Here is a 27,761-nt window from a genome sequence, read left to right as displayed (position 1 = left end):
CCACATGTTTTCACCCTGTATTTCCGCGGTTATCACTTTCAACCCGACATGTATCCCTGGGTAGTGGATACCATCATCCATTTGGGTGCCCTGCATGTGGTGTTCCATTGACTTATCTATTTATTGGAACAGCATTCTCATTTCCATTTGGGGAATTCTATCTCCCTAACTGCACATGACCTCCCAGGACTAGTAACTGGAGTGCCTTTTCTGTGCCCAGCCAAGAACTTGAGTAATACACAGCATTACATTTCCACTTAGATTTGGCCAATTGTTACAGCTTGCCAAGCTTCTGTCTCCCAAAGACTGTCTTATTCTTTCCAGTTTCACATAATTTACTGACTTGATCAATACGCTTTTTTATGCTTTAGCAAATTCATGATCAAAATATTGATATACACAGGGCTTCCTTACTGGGTGCTTTAAACAAATCAAGCTAGTAAATCCCTACCACACCTGTCATTATCATTGTCATTTCAGGTAAGAAAGCTCAAACAAAGTTAAATAACTTGCCCAGTCACAGCCAGTAAGTGGTTGAGCCAAAATTCAAACCCTGATAGTTGGGCTCCAGAGGCCTAATTTGTAATCATTATACTATACTGTTTCTAGAATGCTCCCTTCAGGTTGATAAGCATCTGTTAACTGCCATGGTTTGCTTATGGTAATTGAACCACAAATCCTCACTTAATTGTATTACCATCCAATCTGTATTAAATCACCTCATCCTGAAGGTTTTGTTTTTTGTTTTGTTTTGTTTTTGCCGTCATATTCTACTGAAGCCCAGATACACATTTTCATGATCTGATGACTTTATGCAATAAATATCCAAGGGAAATAAAAAGTTATGTTCACTTACAAAAAGAAAGAAGAAAGAAAGAAAGAAAGAAAGAAAGAAAGAAAGAAAGAGAAAGAAAGAAAGAAAGAAAGAAAGAAAGAAAGAAAGAAAGAAAGAAAGAAGGAAAGAAAGAAAGAAGGAAAGAAAGAAAGAAAAAGAAATGGTTCTAGGGAGCCAGGCTGGCAGTCAGAGATGTCTAGCTGCCATGTTTGTATCTGTGCACCCGGTGACTCATTACTGCTTTGCTTACTCCCTCATACAGAGGTGTGTCCTGTTGTCACACTCAAATACATGGCTGGATACATAGGTGAAGATGTTGACTGTAAATGCCAAGTCGCTCTGAGATTCCAATTATAATAGAGAAGAAGCACAAGAAAGTGAAGTAGATGAGACTGGCGGTTTGCCAAGAATTCATCAGTTGCAGAACGCAGGTGGAAAGGGTGGCTGGCAAGGCTTTCTTACAACTGCTAGAAAGTGCAATAGTCAGTGGTCCAAAAGAGACCTCGCATACACAACATAGAAAACAGTACAACTCAATTCAACGAAAGTCATGAGTTTTGCCCCTCGTACTTACAGTTGTTTATGCCCCGACACAAAGAGTAAAACTAAAGTGTCTTCAATTGAAAGTATCTTCTAATCAGGGCGCAGATAGTGCTATAGCTTCTGAAGACTGTGCCACTCTCTGTCCTGCAGCCCTCCTTCTTCTTCTCCTGTACTTACTGCTACGTGATGCTGTAAACAAAAACATCTATATAACATGTAGTCTGTTTCTCTAACTCAAATGTAAGTTACATTAGGGCAGGGCTTTTGTTTTCTTGTTCCCTGCTCAATTCCAGTACCTAGAACAGTGCTTAGCACATAACAAGTGCTAAAAACATCTTCTTTGAATGAATGGATGGATAGATAGATGGCACTTACTGAAGGAGACAGTTAGTTATGAAGCTCGAGTGTCATTACAGTCCCATCTGAGTGTGCCAGGCATCTGTGAGAAGTTAAGTTGGACTTGCTTATCAGGGCGCTGATGCCACAATTCCTTCTAATGCTTGCATAGCCTGTGCTCTCTTAAGAACCAGTCATTCCTATGTAAGAAACAAAACAGATGAACATAGGGGAAGGGAAGCAAAATTAGGATAAAAACAGAGAGGGAGACAAACCAGAAGAGACTCTTAAATACAGAGAACAAACTGAGGGCTGCTGGAGGAGTTGTGGGTAGGGGGATGGACTAAATGGGAGGTGGGTACTAAGGAGGGCACTTGTTGGGATGATCAGTGGGTGTCATATGTAAGGGATGAGTCACTAAATTCAGTCCTGAAACCAATACTACACGATATATTAACTGCCTCAGATTTAAATAAAATTTCAAAATATATATTTAAAAAATAATAAACATTATCATTCAAACATCTATTCACTTCAAACAAATTTCTTTAAAAACAAACAAACAAAAAGAACCAATTATTCCTTACCACTCTGCCATTATTCACTCATTCATTCCAAAACATTTCCTGTGCATCAGTATTATACCAGATGCTAGGTTAGGTCTACAGCTAGAGAGAATATAAAAGCTACCATTTAGGGGTGCCTGGGTGGCTCAGTCGGTGAAGCTTCCATTTATTTATTTATTTATTTATTTATTTATTTATTTATTTTCAGAGAAAGACAAAGAGAGCACCAGCCAGGAAGGGGCAGAGAGAGAGAGAGGGAGAGAGAAAACCCCCAACAGACTCTGCACTGTCAGCGTGGACCCTGACATGGGTCTCAAACTCATGAAGTGCAAGATCATGACCTGAGCCAAAACCAAGAGTTGGTCACTCAAACGACTGAGGCACCCTGGTGTCCTCCTGCCCCAATTCTTCTTTTTTTTTAATGTTTATTTATTTTTAAGAGACAGAGCATGAGCAGGTGGAGGGGCAGAGAGAGAGGGTACAAAGGATCTGAAGCGGAATCTGCACCAACAGCAGTGAGCCTGATGTGGGGCTCAAACTCACAAACCGTGAGATCATGACCTGAGCCGAAGTCAGACGCTCACATGACTGAGCCACCCAGGTGCCCCTGAGCTTCTGATTGTTGATTTCGGCTCAGGTCCTGATCTCATGGTTCATGGGATCAAGCCCCAGGTCTGTCAGCATGGAGCCTGCTTGGGATTCTCTCTCCCTCTCCCTCTCTCTCTGCCACACCCCACCCTCAAAATAAATAAATAAAAACATAAAAATAAAATAAAAGCTACCATTTATTAAGTGTTTAGTATGTGCCAGGCACTGAACTCAGCACATCACATGTATTAACCCCTTAATCCTCTGGTAAACCTTTGCGATAAACACCATTATTATTTCTACTCTACATATAAAGAAATTGAGACACACAGAGGTTAGGTGACTCAAACAGGTTCACTGCCTTAAGGATCACAGTCTAACAATGAAGGAATATAAGTAAAGAAAGCTTTATAATATAATGCAATAATATGCTCTCATGAAGTTTTATACACAAAGTGAAACAGAAGTATAGAGAAAGGAGCACTAAATATATCTGGGCAAGTCAGGGAAGGCTAACCAGGAGAAATCGTTTCTGAAGTAACACTTGAAGGAGAGACAGCGGTCTATCACTGATAGTGATGTTGGGATGGAGACTGGTCTGGGGAGAGGGGAGGAAATCGGCTTTGCTGAGGCTGACGCTGAGGCTGAGGCAAAGCACTAGGTTATGTGGGTCCCTAAGTGCAGCACACGGGATGCAGGTACAGGAAGTAAGGCCCATTGATTTGGAAGCGGTCTGGTGTGTCAGGAAGTAGGCTGAGAACCCAATAAGCCCTTTCCTTCTTGTTCCCATCATTTATCTCCCCGCTCCACACACATCCACATTCCAACGTTGCCGTCTATTTCACTGCACGTCCAAGGTGATACTGAGCATATCTGTATTGATGTAGATTCTTCTTAAGCCAATAATGAATTTCAGAAGGTGCTACATACATTTAAGATAAAGTGTTGTTTTAATTGGCAGGTGGATCTGTTGGCACCAATGATCATTCACAGCATCATGACCCAGGGCGCCCGTCAGAAGTTGTCCAGCCTGTACATCTCTCAGTTTATCATCATGTATAGTCTTGATGGAAAGAAGTGGCAGAGTTATCGAGGGAATTCCACTGGGACCTTAATGGTATGTCATGAGTTCTTTTAAGAGAATGCATGAGTGTTTTAAAGAGCTTCTGACAGATTTCAGATATGGGACAAACACTCCTACCTTCTACAAACTTAACTCCAAAAAAGATTTTTCCACTTTGGGGCAATAGGAGTGATTATTGATGTCTGGATAAAAACATAGTAGCATCAAAGATCTCCTAGATAATAGAAATGAAGAGGTATGCTCTGTTGACAGAAGTCTGTGACTCGGGACTGAGTGGATTGATAACATTATGAGTTTGCTTATGGATATTCTAAGTGTGAGATGACAATAGGGCCATCAGGTGGAATATCCAGCAGGCAGTAGCTTGAAGACTTGAGTTCATGGGGGCAACACCCTAATGGAGGTAAAGATCTGTGTCTTCCACATAAAGGGCCAGGGGAAACCTTGGGAAGTGATCACAAGACCCTTCATTCAACAGGCTCTTGATATTGGGGTTGTGAGTTTGAGCCCCATGTTGGGTGCACAGTTTACTTGATACACACACACACACACACACACACACACACACATACATATATGATATTTATTCTCCTCGTGCCCTCCTTTTAGAGGATTTGGCTTTATCTCTCCACTGAAGGTCACTGCTCCCTTCACAGTGGCTTTCTTCTCTCCCTGGTGTGGTTACTATCACTGACTAGCAAACCACCCCAAAACTTAATGCCAAACCATTTTGTTCACAGATTCTATGGGTCAGGACTTTTAGCAGGGTACAATAGGGGTGGCTGTCTGGGCTCCACAATATCTGGGGCCTCAGCTGGGAAGATTTGACAGCTGGGGGCTTGAAGCATCTGGAAGCATCTTCACTTGCATGTGTGATAATTGGTGTTGACTGACCTAGCTAGGGCTGCAGCTGCGGCTGCTGAGGGAAGTAACTCGGTATGGCCTTTCCATGAGGCCTGGGATTCTCACAGTCTGATGGTCACACATCTATCCAGATTCAAGAGGAAGAGACAGACGCCACTTCTCAGTGGGAGGAATGTAAGGAACTTGTGGTCTTTTCTGTAAACCACTGTCATCCAAGTATCACCAGTGATGCTATGGGATGAGATACAGATGGTGACAAAAACCCAGGGAGATTAAATTGACAGGGGCATTTAGTCAGTATGGTGATAACTATAGCATCGCCTGGTTGTAGAATGACCTGTCTACCTTTCATAGCCCTTATTTTTACGGCATACGTAGAGGAAATAAATTAAATGTTAAACATTGTGAATATACACAAAGAAGAACACCCGTGGATGTACATATAGAATTGGGCCACATCCATGGAGCTCTGGAGGACACTGCCACATCCTGTGGTTGTACACAGATACGCAGACTTAAGACCAAGTCTAAGGGCTGAGCATATGAATTACAGACTTGCCATGGAATGGTCAACCCCACCGGGTCTCTTATGCTAAGTGGAAAGAAGGGGAGCTCTGAGACCTGGGTGGGCAGATTTACACACACATGGATAAGGCTGAGAACCGCCAGCCTCCAAATGCCCCTGAATCCCCTTGCCTGGGGAGCGACCTTTCCACAACCTCCAAGGCAGTTTTCTTTTCTCTGCATTAAAGTCTTCTGGTGACTACACCTGCAACTGTTGCCTCACAAGCCAGTGTCTCGTGTCCTTAGGGCCCCTGTTTGGCCACTACAAAAGTCAGATGAGTCATGAGGAAATGACACATCATCACAAATTTAGTCAGGTGGTGATGACAAAAAGTTTGCAATCCCAGATGTGGCATCTTCTCCAGAGCAAATTAACACAGCCCCAGGCACCTGACACTGACCTGGAGCATACTTTTTCCTTCATTCCCATTGATAAGCAAAAACAGGATAGATTTGCACTTACAACGTAGGATCGGGAGTATTAACTTTACTGTTCATGTCTCAGGACAATGCCGGCTCCTGTTCTTTGTTATAATATACACCCAAGGGACTCCAAACGTGTTGACATCCCACAGAACACCACACTGGCCCATTACATTGATGACGTTATGCTGGCAGGACCTGGTAAACAGAAGTACCAATTACCCTAAATGCTTTTGTGATTAGTATACATAAACACACACAGAGAGACACATATATAGACATATATGTAAAACAAATAAGCCCATCTTTTCTTGACTTTACTGTGAATGGATCCCATATTTCACTCTTTAACATAATGTTCACTGTTTCAAACAAATACTTTTTTAATGTTTATTTATTTATTTTGAGAGAGAGAGAGGAGCGCACAAGCAGAGTAGGGGCAGAGAGAGAGGGAGAGAGAGGACCCCAAGCAGGCTCCACGCTTTGCAAGATTACAACCAGAGCCAATATCAAGAGACAGTCACTTTAACCGACTGAGCAACCCAGCCACCCCTCAAACAAATACTTTCTACCACAATAAAAAATTTCCTTCCACTCCTTTTTATTTGCAGTGGCTGCACAATTTCATCAAATGCTTTTTCAGCATCTTTGGTATGATCACATTTCTTCTCTCCTATTGTCAAAATACAGTTAACATCCAGTGGTGTGCTGGCAAATGTTTAACACTTGGCTCAGAAGCAAAATGGGGGACGGTTAGGGGGGAAAGGTGTTGATTTGTAGCGTTTGCTCATTTCCATGCTATAAATACTCATTATCATACCTGATTTGTAACAGTCCAATCAGACCTGATTTCAAGCCGATGATTTAATGGCATTGAATGCAGAGTTGGGAACAGACGTGCACAAGTGGCTCTCACAATCCAGGACTAGACAGCTCCAGCACAGCACTGTGAAATCCCTGGGAAAACCACTCTCATTCATAGTGTAATAATCATTTAAAACTTAGCTGGATGCAATTTGATTACACGTCATTTAGAATATTTCTATCTATACTAATCAGTAAAACTGGTTTACCTTTTTCAAGGGCTCTGTTTATCAGGTTTTGGCATGAGAGTTATATGGAACTTGAAAATAAAGTAGAATGGTTTAATTAATATAGTAATCATGTCTTTAATGAAAGTTAGGTGGAAATGCCACTAGAGCTTTGTGCCTTATTTAGTGGCCTGGCTATCTTTTGCAATCCTCATCTGAATATTGATATTCTCATTTTCTATTCCCTGTAGTTCATTGCTGTGACTGTATACATTAGACTTCTGTCTCCCTGCCTATGTCATAGAGCCATATCTACATGCACACATCTCTCTCTTTTTCCCCTTTATCTGAGTGGGCAAATGTTTGTCTATTCTATTTGATTTTCAGAGAATCAACTCTTGGTCTTAAAATCAAACATAGACTTTGGGCACCTGGGTGGCTCAGTCGCTTAAGCATCCAACTCTTGGTTTCCGCTCAGGTCATGGTCTCATGGTTCAGGGGATTGAGCCCCGCGTTGGGCTCCGTGCTGTCAGCATAGAGCCTGCTTTGGATTCTCTCTCCTCTCTCTACCCCTCCCAAGCTTATGCTGTCAATAAATAAATAAAAATTTAAAAAGTAAAACATAGACTTGAAGTTTGTTTTCCAATTAATTTCTGCTCAAAACTTTTAAAATTCTCTTTAATTCTCTTTTGGTTTATTTTTTGTTTCCTAGAATCTCGAGTTAAATGACTAGTTCTTTTGTTTTTAGTCTTTCTCATTCAGTGATAATGATACAATATTAACTACTCTCAAGAAGGTCATTCATTTAACAGTTACTCAGGAACTACTGTTCTAGGTTCTAGTAAAGGGATGGGTAAGCTGGAGCCCATCCATGGATTTGGACTACCACCTGCTTTTGTATGGACTGTGAGTTAAGAATGGTTTTTACATGTTTAAAGTCGCAAACACAAAGGTTATGGGACAGAGACCATTTGGGGCCTGAAAAGACTAAAATGTTTCCATCTGCTCCTTTACAGAAAGAGTTTGCAGAATGAGGAACTACTCTAATGGCAGCAGAGATGCCTAGAGTGTTAACATGAACCAGAACCCTTCCATCCCAGACCTTCTCTAATCAACAGATTGCAGTCTTAGTCATTGACCTTCAGTGTAGAGGTCCTCAAAGGTTTTTACATCTTCGTATCATCCACATACTAAATATTGTTGCAGCAGCGATATTCTCATCATAGAAGTCCCACATAAATGGGGCAAAGGGAATTGCAATGCCCTTTAAGGATCGCTGCTTCACTGCCACTATTTTCAGTAGTTTTATTAAATTTTTTAATGTTTATTTATTTTTGCAAGAGAGGGGTGGGGGAGGAGCAGAGAGACAAGGATCCAAAGTGGTCTCTGTGCTTACAGCAGAACTCAAACTCACAAACCATGAGATCATGACCTGAGCCAAAGTTAACACTAAACAAACCGAGCCACCTAGGCACCTATATTGTCAATAGTTTATAATAATTTAAATGTTAATTTTGAATTATCAATGAGCATTTCACTGATGTGGCTCTTTCCCTTTGCTTTTCAAGTTAAAAAGAAGACTACTCATGTCTTTTAAAAATATTTATTTTTGGTCATGTTATAAAACAGTGTTAATTTTATTTATAATTACCAAGTGATTTGTCAAAGTCTGTCAAAATTCCTGAAATCTGGCTTTGGCCCAAATATCTGTGCTATGAAGTTTCTGAGGGAGATATATAAATGAGCCAATGGCAAATAAAAACAACCTTCAAGTTTCCTAAAATTATACTCATATACCCAACACAGGCTCTCTGGTAATCCCTTCCCACCACTTCCTCAAGGCAAGGAGTTAGACCAGAGGCCTAAGGAGGCTTTTCCTGGAGCCCAAATCCAAATACCAGCACCAGCCACATTCCATAACTCCTAAACATTTTTGTCATAAAACAGTAAGGCAGCCAGCCAGGCCCGTAGCACAGATGGAGAGGAATACACCAGGAAAAGCAAAAGCAGGAAAGAGCATGCAACCTAACAACTTTCTTTGTAAATTCCAGTTTAAGACTGGCTTATTTCACAGAGCATTATGCCTTCTAGATGCATCCATGTTGTTGGAAATGGCAAGACTTCATTCTTTTTATGGCTAATATTCCAGTGTGTGTGTGTGTGTGTGTGCATATGTGTACTTCTATACATAGATCTTTTTTTTTCCATTCATCTATGGATGGACACTTGGATTGCTTCCATATTTTGACGATGATAAATAATGCCACAATAAACATAGGGGTGCATATATCTATTCAAATTCGTATTTTCATTTTCTTTGTGTAAATACCTACTAGCACAATTGCTGGGTTGAAGGGCAGCTCTATTTTTAACTTTTTGAGGAAACTCCACAGTTTTCCAGGGTGGCTGCACTAGTTTTTATTCCCACCAACAGTGCAAGAGGGTTCCCTTTTCTCTACATCCTCACCAACATGTTGTTTCTTGTGCTCTTGATTTTAACCATTCTGACAGGTGTGAGGGGCTATCTCACTGTGGTTTTGACTTGCATTTCCCTGATGATGAGCGATGTTGAGCATCTTGCCATGTGTCTGGTACCCTAGCCACTTTTGCAAAAAATTGGATGACGTTTTTAGGGCTCCGAAAGACCCTTCCTGGCAGACAAGTGAGAGCACAGGAATGCTGGCTGAGTCTGTCTCAGATGGGCCTGTCCCACATTTCCTTACCTATTGCTCCCACATTGTTGAAACAGAAGTAGGAAAGAATACGCTAAAAGTCCCGCCCCTTTTGCGGCACTTAACTCATGGTGACAACCTGTACATATCCCCTGCAATGCACACAAAATAAGGCAAATCTACCGCCAAGCTGTGCCCTTAAATCTCACTCCAAAATATTAGTACCGTACACAACTTCAGCGTAAAGGATGCATTTTCCCAAACCTGAATGATTGAGAAGATTCTATTCTGAAGACTTCTCGTTATCACTCCCAACACCGTGAAGAAAATAAAATGGAATTGAAAAAGCCCCCAGACTGTAATGTCTGCATGTAACATTCGGACCAAAAAGCTTTGGAAATGTAGTATTTTGAAATGGGATACCACCCTGCTCTTGCAGAACAAAGACACTGTCTTTCACATACATGACCACACAATACCAAAGAACCGTGCTGGTTTTACACATTGGAGTTAAATAAGAGGTACAGAAAGGTCCCTACTACAAATACAGGATTGTCACATGGATTAGGCATACCTCTCAGAATAGAACCTGGAACCAGAACTGTGAATTCCAATGCACACCGACACATTTGCTAAACACATTTGTTAGAACATTCCCGCCCCGCCCCCAACCTTGCACCAGACACATTTGCATGGTAGCTCTCTTAAGTAAGGACCACTTAAGCACCACATCGCAAATGATCTCTGTAGATTCACTGTGGGGCACAGCCTGAATCCCAGGCACACTGTCCATTTCAAATGAATGAATGCATCATGGACCTGAAGGAGAACTGTTTTTCTACCTCCTGCTTCTGGATGGGCAGAGAAGCTATTCCCATGTTATAGATGAAGTAAAGCTAAACCACAGGTTAGGGGCACCAGGATGGCTTTATTGTGGATTTAGGGCTGGAGCAACAACAATGTACTAATCAAATGATTCCCACAAATATGCATGGGGCAGATGAAACTACTTGGGTGATCCCACAGATAGACGTCAATATACGCTAAGAAATGAGATCACGATAAAAAAAAAATCCTATAGCTTAAGTATTTCGGCAGAACTGTGAAACATGAAATCCTCTGCCACAAAGATGTAGGGGGAGTTGGGTGGAAGAAGTAAGGGATAAACGGGGTTCTTTTTATTTCTATTGAGACAGAGAGCATGGGTGCAGCAGGGGAGGGGCAGAGAGGGAGACAGAGAATCCCAAGCAGGCTCCCAGCTGTCAGCGCAGGGCCCCAAGGTGGTGGGGGGAGGTCTCGGACTCACTAACAGCGAGATCATGACCTGAGCTGAAATCAGACTCCGGACTGAGCCACCCCAGGCGCCGCAAGAGGGTTCTCATTCTTATGTTGCAGCCTTGGGGAAGAGAGCCCTGTCTTCCACTCTCATTCTATCACGTTGTCCTGGTTGTTTTTCCCTCCCTCCGTTATGGAAGTCAGTCTTTGGGACACGGGTACCACCCAGTGAACTATATTGCTACAGTGGCCAGAGGAGGACGAGAAACCAAGGTAGAACTTTGCCGGCATCCCCGACTTGTATTTCCCCCCGAAACGCCAAGGGAGACGCACGACGTTTGGTAGCAAGCAACGAGTGCCTTCGTTCACGTGAGTCCTCAGATGCCCTGTCCCGAGGGGGAGACGGTTTCTTGCAGAACCAGGTGAAGGAGGTGATTCTGCTCGGCACTCAACAGTGGCCACATCTCCACTTGCAGCGACTTGACGGCTTCCGTGTCCTTTTCGTGGGTGGCCATGACCAAGGACTGCAGCAGCAGGAACAGCTCGTCAGGAAGCTGGCCGCCGCTCTCCTGCCCGTGGCCGTCGAAAGCCTCCCAGGAGTACTTCTCCAGAGTGTGGGCGTGCTCCGGCAGGAGCTTGGCGGGCGGCGGTTGCAGCAGCAGCAGCAGCAGCACGCGGGACACCTCGCAGCGGACCAGCACGTCGGAGAAGGCGCCCAGCGTGGCGGGAGAGGGCGCGGGCGCAGGGCCGCCGTTCGCAGGGAGCAGCGCGGCGGGCAGGGCCGGGGCCGCGCCGGGCCCGACCTGTGGCCCCGGAGGCGGCGGCGGCGGCGGGGGCGGCGGCGGCGGCGGCGGCACCGGGTGGCTGCCGTGCTCCCGCGCCAGGCGCTGCATGCGCGTGAAGACCGCCAGGGCGCCGTTGTAGTCGCGCGCCAGCAGCTGGCAGGAGGCGGCGTCGCCAAGCGCCTGCAGCGCGGCCAGGGGCAGCTGCGGGAGCTGCAGGTGGGCGGCGCGCTGGAAGTGGCCGGCGGCGGCGGCCGGCTGGCCCAGGTCGCGCAGGGCGGCGGCCAGCTCCAGGCAGAGGGCGGCGGCGGCGGCCGGCTGGCCCAGCTCGAGGTGCAGGCGCACGGCGGCGCCCAGGGCGTTGGCGGCGGCCTGCAGCGGCTCCCCGTAGGCCGCCGGGCAGGCGAGTCGCTGGCGCGCGTCGCGCTCCTGCCGCAGGAAGAGGCGGGCGGCCTCGGTGAGCGCCAGCGCCTCCCCAGGCCCGTGGAAGAGCGCCTGCTGGCAGCGCGCCACCGCCAGCTGGCACCAGGCCGCGTAGGGCAGGCACTCCTGGGCGCGCAGCTCCCGGCCCAGCTGCCCGAACTGCTCGCCCGCCTCCGCCACGTTGGGCTTCCGCAGGAACCGCTTCTTCAGCTTGCTCGACACCTGGCGGTACCGCGCCAAGAAGTCCCCGGCCTCGGGGCCCGGGCCCGCAGCGCCGCCCAGGCCGGGCGCGGACGCCGCCATGTTCGCCGCCACACGCAGACGCAGACGCGGACGCGGACGGTCGGACGTGCGGGCGCCCGGCGGCGACGTGCCCTGCGTCCGCGCTCGGGCAGCCAGGCGCCCCGTTGCCCCGGTGATACGCAAGCGACGGGGCCCGCAGGAGAGGCCTCGCCCCGCGCGGGTCGTGTGTGCAAATCGTGGACCCTGGGGCGGGGCCTGGCCAGGTGCCCCCTGTGGCTGGGTGACGGCCTGTTTACCCGCGTGGCCGAAGGCGTCTCCCAGAATCTGTAACCGAACCGGCCCGAAACCCAGCTCGCCGTCCCGCGTGACCCCAATTCCAACCTGGCAGGGTGCTCGCTCGCCAGGTCCCCCCGCCCCGGTCACTCGTCACCCCTCGCGTCAAAGCCTCCACCCGAGCCAGCCTCTCCCGCCCAGGGCCACCGCCTGCATGATCCCCGAGACAAGCTGCTCTGCTGGGTCTTCCCCGACCACGCCCCCGCCCCACGCCCCCACTCCCCCCCACCCCCGACGAGGGACGTCCCACGACCACGCCCCACACACCAGCGACAGAAGCGCTCACACGGGTTTCTCCAAACACTTTATTGGCTTTCAGTGACTGCCTGAGGCACCAGGCCGGCCGGGGCCCACCCCGGCCAGGAGTAGGCCTGGCGCCTGCCGGACCCCACGTCGCGTGGGACAGCTAGTTCCAGCCCGGGACCGCCTGGGAGATGATGGTGGACTGGAAGAAGGCGCTGAGCAGCGGGTGGTTGTGGACCACCATGTCCACGACATCCGGGGTGATGAGCCTCCTGCCGCTGTTCCGGGCCTCGATGCCGGCCAGCTCCAGGACCTTGGCCGTCAGGGACTGGATGACGGCCGCTAGGAAGATCGGGGCGGACGCGCCCAGGCGCTGCGAGTAGCGGCCCTCCCGCAGGAGGCGCTCCACGTGGCTCACGGAGAACGTCAACTCGGCTCGGGCAGTGCGGGAGCGGACCCGGCTCTGGCCACTGGACGACCCTCGACGGCTCCTCCTCACAGGCATGCTGGGCCTCGGCTGCGCTTTCTCGGACGGGCCTCGGTCTGGCGTGCGCTGCGGGAAGCGGTCGGGTGCGGCTGGATGCGGTCGGATAGGGCTGGATGCGGTCGGGTGTGGCTGGATGCGGTCGGGTGCGGCTGGATGCGGTCGGATGATGTGGCTGGATGCGGTCGGGTGTGGCTGGATGCGGTCGGATAGGGCTGGATATGGTGCGATGTGGCGGGAAGCGGTGTAAAAAGCCAGTTGGCCCGAAGTTTCCGACCGGCAGGGTTCCAAAGCCGCTACTCTATATCCTAGAGATCACAGACCGACCCCATCATTGGTCGGGTGCGCGTTTTGGGACACGTACATCCGGTGAAGTCACTGCTTTCCCATGGGCCCCCGCTGCAGAGAAACAGTGCTGGGCGGGAGCCTGCTCCCTGGAACCCCTGTTTGAAGGAACGCTGGCTTTTGGCTGGGCGGGCGCATTGTGCACACCCAACACCCGTGTAGGAGCCAGCGGCCCCGAGTATACACTAGAGGGGTCGGGCGACCACCACGACCGTCTAGTTCCAAACCGTGGCAGCACCCCTCAAAGAAACCCCTGTACGTGTCAGGCAGCCAGTCCTCACCGCACCCCCCTCCCCCCCACCCCCGTCCTCGGGAGCCCCCAGGCAACCGCTAGTCGGCTTGCTGCCCATAGGGGTTCGCCTGTCCCGGACACTTACTTCTTTCTGCACGCGGGATCGCTGGGCGAATAGGCGGCTTTCTGTGCCTGGTTGCTTTCCCGTAGCGCAGCGTTGTCACTAGGGTTCGTTCGTCCGTGTGGGAGCGTGAGCCAGCGCTTCAAGCCTTTTCACGGCTGAGTAATATTCCACCGCAGGGACACACCGTGTGTGGCGGCCTATCCCAGTTCATGGGTTGACAGGCAGCTCCGCCATTCCCACCTTGCGGCAGATGTGAACAGCGCTGCGCCGAACATTTCCTGCACAGGGTTCTGTTTGAGCACCTGTTTCTGATTCCCTAGGGTAGGAAAATTGCACTGGGACTGCGATTGAGGGGTGGGGTGCTAATTCTGCCGGTAACTTACTGAGGAGCCGCCCAGCGGATTCCCACAGCAGCTTTGCATTCCCAGCAGCAGTGTGTGAGTCCCGGTCCTTGCGCACCCTCGCCCCAACTCGTCTTTTTGCCTTTGTTTTGCTTTCTTGTGCCTAGAAGAGCCAGCCTACTGGCTGCCAAGTGGTGCCTCATGGCGGTTGTGATTTTCATCGCCCTGTTGGCGCATGATGTTGAGCGTCTTTTCATGTGCCTCTTGGCCATTTGCACATCCACTTTGGAGGAACGTCCGTTCAAGTCCTTTCCCGTTTTTTAACTGGGTTGTTCGTTCGTGCTTTCATTGTTGACTTGTAGGTGTTCTTTATGCATTCTGGAAAATACACCCTTATCCCATGTGTGATTTGCAAATGCTTCTCCCATCCTGTGCGTTTTGTCCTTTCACCTTCTAGACAGAGTCCTTTCATGCACAAAAGTTTTTGCTTTGGATGGTGTACAACTTATCCTCTTTCCACCACGCCCCTTCTTTTGTGGCCGCGCTTTTGCTGCCATATGTAAGGAACTGTTGTGTAGTTAAAGCCAGGGGGATTTATATCTATGTTTTATTCCAAGAGTTTCATAGTTTCATCGCTTACGTTTGGGTTTGTGATCCGTTTTGGAATTCATTTTCATACGTGGTGTGAAACTGGAGCCCACGTTCATTCTTTTTTCTGTCAACATTCAGTTTTCCCAGCACCGTTTGTTGAAGAGATTGCTCATTCCTCCATTGAACGGTCTGGGCCCCCTTGTTGAATGTCAACTATTCATAAATCTGTGGGTTTATTTCTCACTGTAAATTCAAAAACATTGACCTACATGTCTACCCCTATGCCAGTACTACAGTTTACGATTGCTGGAGTTTTGAAGTAAGTTTTGAAAGTGGCACGTGTGGATCGCACAGCTTTGTTCTTCTTTTCCGGATTGTTTTGGCTGTCTCTGTCCCTTGCATTTCCATATAAATTTAGGATTGGCTTTTACGTCTGCAAAAGATCATTGAGATTTTGATAGGGATTATATTGAATCTATATTATGGCCATCTTAACAATTTTAAATGTTCAATTCACTAAAATTGGATGCCTTTCCACTGACTTAGGTCCTCCTTAATTTCTTTCAGCAATGATTTGGAATGTTCAGTGCACGGGTCATGCACGTCCTTGGCTAAATGTATTCCTATGTATTTAATTCCATTTGATGCTGTTTGAAATAGAATCGTTGTCAATTTCATTTTATATTTTTCATTGATACTATACAGACATACAGCTGATTTTTGTGCATTGATCTCAGACCCAGCTACTTTATTGAATTCACTTATTAACTCTGTTAGTGTTTTGTGTGTTCTTTTGGATTTTTTTTATATGTAAGATTATGTCATCTGAGAATAGAGATAGTTTTATTTCTTCCTTTCCAATTTAGATGCCTTTTATTTCTTCTTACATCACTGCTCTGGCTATGAATTCTGTTACGATCTTGAATAGAAGCAGTGAAAGCAAGCATTCTGGTCTTGTTCCTGATGTTAGGTGGAAAGATTTCAGTCTTCCACCATTGAGTCTGATATTAGTTATGGGTATTTCATAAATACGCTTTATTATGTTTGGTCATTTCCCTTCTATGCCGTTTGCTGAGTGTTTTTTGTCAGAAAATGTTGGAGGGGCGCCTGGGTGGCTCAGTTGGTTAAGCGCCTGACTTCAGCTCAGGTCACGATCTCACGGTTCATGAGTTCGAGCCCCACGTTGGGCTCTGTGCTGACAGCCTGGAGCCTGCTTCAGATTCTGTGTCTCTATCTCTCTCTGCCACTCCCTCGCTCATGTGCATGCACTCTCTCTCTCTCAAAAATAAATAAAAATTTAAAAAAATGTAATATTTATAATGTGCTGCTGGATTCAGTTTGCTAAAATTACTTGAGGATTTCTGCATATAAATTGTTAATGTATGCTGGTGTGTGATTTTTTTCTTGTGGTGTATATGTCTGGCTTTGGTATCAAGGTAATGCGTAACTTGTAGCATGAGTTAGGATGTTTTAAAAGAGCTTGGAAAAGATTGGCATTAATCCTTCTTTAAACATTTAGTAGAATTCACCAGTAAAGCCATGTAGCACAGTTCCTGGCACATAATAAATGGAATCTAGGATTTGTGTAGTCATTAGCCATTTGTTGATTTAATACCTTGTGTCCCTAAGGTTTACAATCAAGACACAAGGATTGAGTAAAAAATGCAGATATGTTTATCAAAAATAATTCTATGATTCTGGGGACAATGTTATAAATTTATTAATATTTTATTTTTATTCCACAGGAAGGAAAAATTGTCACAAGGCAAAATAATTTTCTTACATGCCCCATAATAGTACAACTATGATGTGTGATTATATAACAGACTTACATTGATTCCTGTTTTAGTGTATTCAAGCAGAAACAAATCCCAGGCGTTTTGCAAGAGATAATTTTCAACTCTCTTTACACTGTATGCCATGGTTTAAATCTAGGCGTTTTGAATAGGCATTCCTATCATATTTCTCAAACTGTGTTCCTTTTACTTTAAATATGCCTGGTACTGTCTTCTGGAAGCTACACATGTCAAGGTCCTAAACACCACATGTTGGATGTTAATATGTATCTCATGAGTTCAGACACAAGAAATAATTAATTAAAGCCTCACAGCTCACGCACACACACACACACACACACACACACAGGCGCGCACACACACGCACACACACGCACACACATACACGCAGCACACATTCCTGGAAGATTCTTCTGAGGCCCACGTGGCCAAGTCCTGACTCCCAGCACTCTCTCACTGCTGCCTCTGGCCTCAACTTTAATGAGCCTTTCATAGGACCCTGAAAATAGAAGACTACTTCACCCGCCCAGGGTTAATGTCCCTTGTTCCATTCTTCCTCCTGGTGTTTTCTGCTTTCATGAATTCCATTTTAACATGTGTCTAGCCAGAATAGCTTTGAGTGTTGGATGCTGTTGAGAAATGCACAAAGCAAAATTAGAAGGAAGATGTGATTGGGAGGAATTGCTTTTTACTCTGACTCCACTTTCCATGTACCTATGCTACTCTCTCCCTACAGGTGTTCTTTGGCAATGTGGATTCATCTGGGATAAAACACAATATTTTTAACCCTCCGATTATTGCTCGGTACATCCGTTTGCACCCAACGCATTACAGCATCCGCAGCACTCTCCGCATGGAGTTGATGGGCTGTGATTTAAACAGTGAGTGCCAAGTTATCTTGTATCCCTCCCTCTCCCAACCATGGGTAGGATGACTAACTGTCATAGTGTTCTCGAGAGCAGGGGGCTTTCCCAGATCAGAAACTATCAACGCTAAACCAGCCGAGTCCTGAGCAAACCCAGGGCTTGGGCATGCTAACGGGGGGCGGGGGGGGGAGGAGCAACTCCCCAGGGGCAGCTACCCCCCAAGGTGTGCTTAACAAGGCAAATCAAAGTCAAACAGAACTGAGAAGAGCTGACCAGAAAACTAGGGGCATGTTAACAGCAACAGAATCTGTGCAAAAGTTTATGCCCGGGAAATGACATCATGGTGACAATAGCCCTAGAGGATCACTGGGCGCAGGCCGGTAGAACCGAGGCTACGTCTTCTCCTTGTGATTACATTCCCCTGTAATTTCTTCGAGGCTGCAGCATGCCACTGGGAATGGAGAGTAAAGCAATATCAGACACACAGGTCACCGCCTCGTCCTACTTAAACAGCATGTTTGGCACTTGGTCCCCTTCACAAGCCCGGCTGCACCTCCAGGGGAGGACGAATGCCTGGAGGCCTCAGGTAAGAGGCAGGTCTGCCATGTAACCAAAGCGCAGGAGGGGGTACTGGTGGGGAAAGAGTAGGGAAAGTCCTTGACTGTTTCTTTAAGGCATTTCTGTCACCTGGGTGTTCCCAAAAGGGAAGGAAAGTCAAGGATGGTTGCCTCTGGGGAAAACTCCCCCAGTTACTTCGCAGATGTGCCGTGTGATTTCACACAGCGTTCACTGGGGGAAATGATCCCTAATCAAACCTCCTAGAAGCAGAATCTCTATGAGCATTACTGGGCTGGTGTCTGTGAAAGAACTGTAGTAAGCTGAAGTACAGTTTTATGGAGAAGTATCAACAATTGGCCTTCTCTGCAGAACCACTGATTTTGGGATTTTCAGTCACTGACTAGTTTTAGGGGGATGAATGCAATTAATGGTCTCTGCTCCTCCCAGGGGCTTACTTTAAACAAAACAGGTTGTATAGCACATTGCCAAACTGGTAATACTCTAGTCCATCTATATATGGCTCACGTATTCATTTAGCAAACATTTACTGGGCACCTATCAAGTGGGAGACCCTGAGGATACAAAGCGGAATCATGAAAACTTTCGGCCCTCAAGTTGCTTCGAGCCTAATAAGGGAGACTGATGGAGAGACCATTTAAATGCAGAGCGATATCTGCTATGACATGGTGAAGAGGGAGGGCTGTGGGGATTTCTGGGAACAAATGGTACCCCAAAATGATACTACTCTACCTACCTTCCTCAGGCAAATAATCCAAAAGAGTGGCTGCAAGTGGACTTCCAGAAGACAATGAAAGTCACAGGAATAGCCACCCAGGGGGTGAAATCACTCCTTACCAGCATGTATGTGAAGGAGTTCCTCGTTTCCAGTAGTCAAGATGGCCATAACTGGGCTCTGTTTCTTCACAATGGCAAAGTCAAGGTATGCTGGTGTCCTGGGAAAGGTACAAAACTCTTCCTAGAGCTCGACATTTATAAAGATAACAAGGTGGATACATGATCAGACTTTCAAGATAGACTTTACTGAGTATCTGTGGTAATAGGACACGATGGAAGACATTTCGGGAGGACACAGTGACTCCAAGGAAGGATGTACAACCCCAGGAAAGAGCAGACTAGAGCCAAAAGTTGATTACCCTCCTGGATGTTGATGTCATTCAGGAGGATGGCAGGAATCAGAGGGGTGAAGAAGAATGCGAGTTATTTGCCAAATGTTTAATGATGTCTGTATCCTCACCCATAACATAAACGTCAATTCCCAAGCCTCATTGACCTTTAACGTACATGACCCAGACAATCTTCCTTATTTTTTAAGTTTATTTCTTTCTTTAAGTTTATTTATATTTTGGGATTGAGAGAGAGAGACAGCAAGGGAATGAACAGGAAGGTGCAGAGAGGGAGAGAGAGAATCCCAAGCAGGCTCCACACTGTTAGCACAGAGCCTGATGCGGGCCTCGATCTAACAAACCCTGAAATCATACCCTGAGCCAGAATCAAGAGTCAGACATTTAACTGACTGAGCCACCCAGGTGCCCCCAATCTTCCTTCTTGATGTGGGTTTGCTGCATAAGTCAACAAATTTTGCTAATTAGAGAACATGACAAAAGTCTTGCTATCCCATGACTAATGAGAGAATGACTAGTTCATCTGTATCATCTCTTTTCTTTTTCATCAAGAATTAATCATGGTGCGGCCCTTACCAGTCTCTCTCATATAGCCTTTTGCTGCTTGCTCCTTTGCTCTCTAAGCTCCATCCATACTAAGAAACTCTCAGGTCTCTTAAAACAGCATGTTCTTTCTCATACTAGGACTTTATACATACTGTCTATTCTACCTAGAATATTTTTCCTAGGCACTTCCCATTGCCCTTTTTACTTGGCTCGGTCTTTAAGTCTCAGAAAAACATCATCTCCTCCTCCAGGGAGAACTCCCTGATCCCCAGTGCTGGATTAGACTTCTGCTGCTGGCAGTTTAGTAGACCAGAGTATAGATAATACATATTTCAGGACATTTTAAAAGGGTATATCTCTGAAAGCTGCTACCATATGGATGAACCTTGAATGCATTAGGTTAAATGAAACAGACTAGACAGAAGGAAAATGTATGATTCCATGTATATGAGTGTATTAGTCAGTCAGGGTTCTGCAGAGAAACAGAGCCAGTAGAATGTGCGTGTGTATAAGGAGATTATGGTAAAGAATTGGCTTACGGTTATGAAGGCTGACAAGTCCCAAGATCTGCAGGGTGAGCAGTGAGCTGGGGACCCAGGAGAGCTGGACGGTGTAAATCCCAGGCTGGAGGCCAACAGGCTCAAGATTTAGGAAGGACTGATATTTCAGTTTGAGGCCCAAAGCTGGAAAAGCGAATGTCCCAGTTCAAAGGCAGTCAGGCAGGAAGAATTCTCTCTTATTCTGAAGAAGGTCAGCCTTTTTGTTCTATTCAGGCTTGTAACTGATTGGAAGGCAATCTGCTTTACCCATTCTATCATTCGAATGTTAATCTCATCCCAAAACATCCTCACAGACACTCCCAGAATAGTGTTGGACCAACAATCCGGGCACCTCATGAACCAGTCAAGTTGGCACATAAAATTAACAATTATAATGAGGTACCTAGAATCGCAAGTTCATAGAGAGGAGAATGGCACATTACTGGTTAGTGGGTACAGAGTTTCAGTTCTGCAAGATAAAGAATTCTGGATATGGGCGGTGGTGATACTTGGACAATATTGTGAATGGATGTAACGCTGCTGAACTGTACACTTAAAAACGGTCAAAATGGTAAATGGTGTGTTATGTACATATCACCACGATAAAAAGGCTGTATTGTGTATAGTCCATACTTCATACCTCATTGTTACACTCCGAGAAGATAGGGGACTCTCCAGCCTCCTTGCCAACAGGAGCAAAACAAAACAAAACAAAAAACCCATGAGCTTTTACTTGACAATAATGAGCTTAAATCAGAAAAGAGAGGTAAAATACGAGAAAATATACAATGGAGGACCTTTCCTACAGGAAAATGCTTATATGAGTGTTAGTAGGAGACTAAGCTTTGAGCGTAATGCAAGGAGAACCAAATGCATTCGGGCACATCCTGACATCTGGGAGAACCTTTCTCGAGCCCACTCTAGAAGACAGCACTCCCAGTTTAGGTCCCCAAGATCCCCACAAATCGCAGTGATAAGATCATAAACATTAGCAAACATGCAAGAGAACAAACCAACTTGACAACACGTGAGCAGAGGGGAGCCAGACCATAGAGCATGTGACTCTTGATCTCAGGGTCATGAGTTCAAGCCCTGCTTGGGTGTGGAGCCTACTTTAAAAATAAATGACAAACTACCCCAAATTACTAGGCAGTTCTGGGGAAACAACACTACTTTTAGAAATGAAAAACAGAATTATCGAAGTTTGAAAATCAAAGAAAGACTTAGTAGGACATTAGACACAGCCAGAGAGACTTTATTCAATTGAAAGATACAGCTGAAGAAATTACCCAGGATGGCGCACAGAAGGCAAAGCATGCGGAAAGGAAATTAAGAGACAGAGGGTACCCATCAAAAGCCTAACATACATATGATCAGGATCCCAGGACGAAAGGGAAAATATAGTGGACAAATAGCAAAATGTTAACTTTAAAAGGAAAACTGCCAGTTATTTTACCTGCAAAACGGCTTTATTTGGGAACAGCAGAAAGCTCTTGTTCTGCAGAACAAAAGCAGAGCACACCGAGTCCTGCAGGAAAGGGAGGAGCTGGGAGCGGCCGCCAGAAACAAACAGTCCATTGGAATAAACTGGAAGTGGGAAGTGCAGTGGTTTCTCATTGGCTGAGCTGTGACTTCGGGGCTGGGCTGCAGTGGGGATGGGGCCGAGGAGGGGTGGACCTTCCTTCCTCTTGCTCCGGTAGGAAAGTAGTAAAGAAAGCTGGCATCCTCGTGAGAGGCCCGCCGTCTTCCTGTCGGATCTGGAATTGAGGACACGTGGTAGGCCGTGAGCCTCCCCTGCTGCCCTCGCCCCTGACTCCATTCTAAAAGAGCTTCCTTTTATAATTTTCACAAAACAAACAAGGACAACCACTTTTGCCACTTCTATTCAACATTTTACTGGAAGGTATAGCCAGAGAAATTAGGCAACAAAAAGAAATAAAAGGCATCTAAACTGGAAAGGAAGAACTAAATCTCTCTTCACCAATGATCTGAATATATATATATATTTTTTTTAACTGCATAAAACCACCCATAACTCACCTGCAGAGTAGCTAGAAAACAAAGAATTCTGTTTCTATTCACAAGTAAGTAGACAGTAAACATGCAAAGCTATAGTTGAGCTAGCATCAGGGCTCACGCTGGAGAGTCTAGGGGAGACTGTGCAAGAACCAGAAAAGGTCAGTGGTAGAAAAAGAAAATCACTTCTTTTTTTTTAAGTTTATTTATTTTGAGAGAGAGAGAGAGCACACAAGTGGGGAGGGGTAGAGAAGGAAAGACAGAATCCCAAGCAGGCTCTGCGCCATCAGCACAGAGCCCGATGTGGGGCTTGAACTCATGAACCGTGAGATCATGACCTGAACTGAAGTCAGACACTTAACCAACTGAGCCACCCAGGAGCCCCGACGATATACTATTTAATATTGAGAAGGAACTTTAATGAATGCTGAAACCATTGGCTGAAAGCTTGATGGGAAATAGAGTATCTACATGGTTTCAAAGTATCATCCCACAGATTGTTTGTTAGGAAAGGGAAACGATCACCTTGGTAACAGAGAGATCTGGTGGACATCACCTTGACCAAGTGATCAAACTTTTCATCGTCAATTTATGGGACAAATTAGCATTATGTGTCCCCTGATGGATGTAGTGGAAAGGACGCATCATGCACTCAGTTTTCTCACTAAAAGTGTTGAACCAACATGTCATAATGAGAAAACAGTCACATAATTTAGAATGTGGAACAATCCACAATACAATGGTCTTACGCTTTTCAAAATGTCAGTGTCAGGACACTTGGGTAGCTCAGTTGGTGAAGCATCCAACTGTTGATTTCGGCTCAGGTCTCCATCTCACAGTTGTGGGATCGAGCCCCTCACTGGGCTCTGCATTAAAGGTGTGGAGCCTGCTTGGAATTCTCTCTCTCTCTCTCTCTCTCTCTCTCTGTCTCTCTCTCTCTCTGTCTCTCTCTCTCTCTGTCTCTCTCTCTCTCTCTCTCTCTTGCTCTCTGTCTCAAAAATAAATAAATAAACTTATTTTTAAAATGTTGATGTTGGGGCGCCTGGGTGGCTCAGTCGGTTAAGCGTCCGACTTCAGCTCAGGTCATGATCTCGCGGTCTGTGAGTTCAAGCCCCGCGTTGGGCTCTGGGCTGATGGCTCGGAGCCTGGAGCCTGCTTCCAATTCTGTGTCTCCCTCTCTCTCTGCCCCTCCCCCATTCATGCTCTATCTCTCTCTGTCTCAAAAATAAATAAACGTTAAAAAAATTTAAATGTCGATGTGATGAAGGACAAAAAAGATCAGAGTCTGTTCTCAATTAAAGGAGATTTGAAGAGATAGAATAAATAAATGCAAAGTGTGATTTTTATTAGATTCTGGGTTGGAAAAATTGTATAAAGGATATCATATGATAACTGGACATTTTAAAATATTAGGCTATATTATATCAGTATTACATTTGGTGGATAGGATAATATTATTCTGTGGTTGTAAACAACCTTAGTTTTAAGTTTGACATGCTGAAATATTTGGGAGTAAAATGCCATGATGTTTACGACTTCCTTTCAAGTAGTTCAGAAAATTGTGTGTGGTGGTAGTGGTGGGGTGTGTGTGTGTGTGTGTGTGTGTGTGTGTGTGTGTGTAGAGAAATAGATACAGTAAAATCGCATGATGTTAACAACCGGTGAATCTAGGTGGAGGACTTAAGTGTCCATCACATTATTCTTTCAATTTCTTGGGGTTGCTACCATTTCACAATAAAAACTTGAGGGGAGGTAACAAGGAGTAAGTGTAACAGAAGATGTACAAGCCTCCAAATAGAACATAAACATCTGTTGAAGAATCCCAGAAGAGGGACTTTAATGTTTCTGAAAAGTTTCATCAAACACACCAGCTCTAACAGATGTTTGTAGGATATCTGCCACGTGTGTACGTTATGCTACATGTCCTGTGTGTGGAAGATACACGAGTGAGCAGGGTCTCTGACTCTCGTGGGGCTGGCTGGCATTTGGTGGTGAAAACCGAGGAAAACGGTGGGTAAGCCCGTAGCCAGACACACGGGGACACTGAGCGCTCTGGAGGAAGTCAACCAGCTGAGACTCAGGGCTCCGGCAGTGGCTACCTGTATCGGGCATTTCCTGTGCCCTCACCTGGCAGCAGCCTGACTCCCGCCCCCACAGGGTTCAACACGCAGACGCTGTGTGTCACCTCAGACAGAATGTTCCGTTTCACTGAGGTTTTGGCGAGTGGGTGAGAACATTCCATATATAAGGCATAGCTGGAGCAAAGGCCTCCACAGCAGGCATGCCAGGTGCTCTTAATTCTAGAAGTCCGACCCACTTTCCCAGGCCCAGATGCGTGGGATGCAATCATCCATTCGCCTCCCGGGTTTCAATCCAGGACTGCCAGAAGAAGGGCTACTCAATTGAGCGCAAAGAGCTGCATGGAGCGTGTGTGTTGTGCTGGGCATTGCCAGAGGTGCGGGCCACTCTGGGGATGAGGGAGGGATTCCGACTGACACAGTAGGAGGCCAGAGGACTCGATGGCGCAGGCGAGAAGAAGAGAAGAAGCGGAAGGGGGGTTAGCAGGTAGTGTTTTTCCCGTCAGACAACTAACAAATGCCATCTTTCTTCTTTCAGGTTTTTCAGGGAAATCAAGACTCCTTCACACCCGTGGTGAACTCTCTAGACCCCCCACTACTGACTCGCTACCTTAGAATTCACCCCCAGAGCTGGGCACACCAGATCGCCCTGAGGCTGGAGGTTCTGGGCTGTGAGGCCCAGCAGGTATACTGAGGGTACACCTCCAGGCCCTGCCTCCAGGCCCACACCCTCTCCAAATTGCCTTCTGCCTCCCAGCCTGGCCTCCGGGTCATTCCCTGCCCTGCCCTGCCTGTGGGCCGAGACTTTTCTATGTGTTTAAACCACACAGCTCTAGGGGACACCGCCCCGAAGCCTCCCAAATTAATTGTTGTGCATCCCGCATTTCCTGGGACGATTGCATTCAATTTAACTCTCCTCCATTTGCTGCAACTGCTCCCAGATTGCTTTTTCCTTCCGATGCCAGGAGGAAATGAGGAAACTCATATGGAAAGCGCTCTCCTCCCGCCAGGTCAGATCTCTCACAAACCCTCCTCTTCCTCCTTTGTCAAAGAACAGTGTGTTTAAAGTTTGCAGAAGATAGTCATGATGTGAGCATTTCGGATTGGGCTTCATACATTTAAAATAAAACTCTCACTTGTTTATGATCCCGGTCAACCATGGAGCAAATCCGTGTCACCACAGCCTTGAAGCCAAAAGGCAAGCCATTCTGACAACCCGCAAAATGTAGATTATGTAAGAACCACTACATGAATGTCTGATATACTTATAGATGGAATTCTCCTAGTTGGTCATCTTGGGGCTTTGCTAGTGGCACACTCTTACCTCGAAAACTAGTGTTTTTAAACTGGGACTCACAGGTGGGATTCAGGAACCCCCAGATTCCATGACATTGTAGACAACATTATGTATGAATGCATACGTGCGGTTTTCTGACAAGATCGTCCAAAGATGTGATCGGAAGTTTAAAGGAGCGAATGGCTTTCAAGAGTTCAATTTCATCTCAGAAGGATGTACAAATAAAGCTATTTGGTCTTAATTCTAATCAACAACAAGAAAAAGATAATACGTTAGGATCACAGAGGGAACTTTGAAGTACAATGACAGTGTTCCCTTGAAATTTGTGGTGACCAAGAAAGGTAATAATCATAACAGGTTTCTAAAGGGCATATTTTAATATTCCCACAAAGAAACAAGGAAAATACGTGCCCATCTGGGATAGCAGATACAACGTTATATTCTAATCATACACTCATTGGACTCCCTCCCTCAGCTCATTTTCTGCGGAAGCACAACAAAAATGTAACCGAAAATTGTATACCATGACGGAAAACTAGAATCCCACTTACATAGTTGAAATTTCAAGGAGCCGGATGACACCGAGCTGGGGAAAGCAGAGACAAAACGCTCGATCACCCCACCGCACCACAGGAAGCCCCACCTTGGCCTATGCCTCATAGATAAGGCCATGAAGGGCTCCTTACTACTCCTTCCTTCCACCTGCTTACCCCCTTCCCTGCGACCACGCAAACATTTCCCACACGGCAGAGGGCGCTAGAGGCGAGGATAAGCCACAGAGCAGTCAGAGGAAGCCTCCAAAGTTTACAATCCAGAGCATTTAAAAACAGGAGTATTAGAGAAAAATGTATTACAATCTCAGAAAAAGCAAGAAAACTGATGCTTTTTGTCTAAGCTAGAGCATTGTCTAAGAGTCCTGCTTGACCCCGACCTGACCTTTTGGGGAATGTAGCATAGCTGTCTCAGCATAATCACAAACTGCAACAGCCGAAGGCACAAGTGGTTCCAATTCTTTAAGACTGTAGGGTTAGAGGTCAATCTACAGAAATCAATAAGTTGTTTTTCTTTATAGCCTGGTAGAAAAGTTAACCCTAAAGGTGATATGGCTTTATTTGCTGTAAAAGGTTAACCACTCTCATGTCTAACTTAATGACCCTGTTTTGACAGTCTTTTCCTATTGACCAAATGCGTCTCTGTTCCTCAACTGCTCCTGGAGCCCTCTGGTCTTCCTGTTTCCTCAATAACCACTTAAATAAAACCGTGACACATACAAACAAGCGCCTCTGAGAGTTGTGTTCTTACACTGCAAATAAAAATGTGAACAAGATATTAAAAAACAGACGGAGGCACCGAAGAACAGGAAGGACACTTTAGAAAACCTAATTAGTGAGTTAGAAAACCAGATTAAGTTGAACTCAGAGTAGAAAGTGATATCATTTATGAGAGGTAAACTAAAATTTTAAAAATGAGAAATGGAGCCTTGATCCAGAAGAAGACTTTATATAGAGACAAAAGAGAAATGGGAGTTGCTATTCAATGGCTATAGAGTTTCAGTCATACAAGACAAGTAAGTTCTAGAGCTCCCCTGGACGATATCGTGCCTATGGGTAGCAATACTGGACTGTGCACTTCAAAATTTAACAGGGGAGGGGCACCTGGGTGGCTCAGTCAGTTAAGCATCCGACTCTCGATTTCAGCTCAGGTCATGATCTCACGGTTTGTGGGATTGAGCCCCACGCTGGGCTCTGTGCTGACAGGGCAGAGCCTGCTTGGGATTCTCTCTCTCTCTGCCCCTCCGCTACTAGCCCTCTCTATCTTTCTCTCTCAAAAATAAATAAATAGACATTAAAACAATTTAACAGGGTAAGCTACGGTTAAGTGTTCTTACCACAAGAAAAATGGAAAGTTCCTGAAGGAAAGATCAGATTGGATGTGGTCAAATAAAACAATACGAACAAATTTCTTTGGGATGAAATCATCATCAACATCATCATCAAACAA

The 27,761-nt window shown here is 46.0% G+C and overlaps 3 protein-coding genes and 1 long non-coding RNA gene across 5 annotated transcripts in view; 1 reads left to right on the top strand and 3 right to left on the bottom strand.

The window, feature by feature from the left end:
• F8 (coagulation factor VIII) overlaps nucleotides 1–27,034 on the top strand; it is a 131,574-nt gene extending 104,540 nt beyond the window's left edge. For both annotated transcript variants that reach the window (XM_043570610.1, XM_043570609.1), the window contains 5 exons: nucleotides 3,830–3,985; nucleotides 17,455–17,599; nucleotides 18,022–18,170; nucleotides 18,906–19,082; nucleotides 25,002–27,034. In XM_043570610.1, coding sequence (XP_043426545.1) covers nucleotides 3,830–3,985; nucleotides 17,455–17,599; nucleotides 18,022–18,170; nucleotides 18,906–19,082; nucleotides 25,002–25,157 — 783 coding nt within the window. In that variant the 3' untranslated portion in view covers nucleotides 25,158–27,034. The remainder of the gene's footprint in view (nucleotides 1–3,829; nucleotides 3,986–17,454; nucleotides 17,600–18,021; nucleotides 18,171–18,905; nucleotides 19,083–25,001) is intronic.
• Nucleotides 10,415–12,338, bottom strand: F8A1 (coagulation factor VIII associated 1). Its single transcript, XM_043570611.1, has one exon. It carries the CDS (start codon nucleotides 12,287–12,289, stop codon nucleotides 11,159–11,161), a length of 1,131 nt encoding a protein of 376 aa, XP_043426546.1. The 5' UTR covers nucleotides 12,290–12,338; the 3' UTR covers nucleotides 10,415–11,158.
• On the bottom strand, nucleotides 12,857–14,123 carry LOC122477537 (histone H2A-Bbd type 2/3). Its single transcript, XM_043570613.1, has 2 exons — nucleotides 14,012–14,123; nucleotides 12,857–13,597 (listed from the first exon to the last, which is right to left on the bottom strand). The coding sequence occupies exon 2, from the start codon at nucleotides 13,308–13,310 to the stop codon at nucleotides 12,969–12,971; it is 342 nt and encodes a 113-aa protein (XP_043426548.1). The 5' UTR covers nucleotides 13,311–13,597; nucleotides 14,012–14,123; the 3' UTR covers nucleotides 12,857–12,968.
• Nucleotides 14,739–19,108, bottom strand: LOC122477539. The gene is made up of 3 exons (XR_006295718.1): nucleotides 18,998–19,108; nucleotides 17,241–17,347; nucleotides 14,739–15,355 (listed from the first exon to the last, which is right to left on the bottom strand). It is a non-coding gene; the product is annotated as an uncharacterized LOC122477539 (long non-coding RNA).
• Nucleotides 27,035–27,761: the final 727 nt, after the last annotated feature.

The sequence above is a fragment of the Prionailurus bengalensis genome, chromosome X (genome assembly GCF_016509475.1).
Source record: "Prionailurus bengalensis isolate Pbe53 chromosome X, Fcat_Pben_1.1_paternal_pri, whole genome shotgun sequence".
NCBI lineage: Eukaryota > Metazoa > Chordata > Mammalia > Carnivora > Felidae > Prionailurus > Prionailurus bengalensis.
The sequence above is the reverse complement of the archived record's forward strand: the minus strand, read 5'-3'. Positions and strand labels throughout refer to the sequence as shown.

What these genes read in the sequence shown, in the direction of transcription:
- F8A1 (XM_043570611.1), bottom strand. Translation starts at nt 12,289, where the DNA reads ATGGCGGCGTCCGCGCCCGGCCTGGGCGGCGCTGCGGGCCCGGGCCCC.
- LOC122477537 (XM_043570613.1), bottom strand. Translation starts at nt 13,310, where the DNA reads ATGCCTGTGAGGAGGAGCCGTCGAGGGTCGTCCAGTGGCCAGAGCCGG.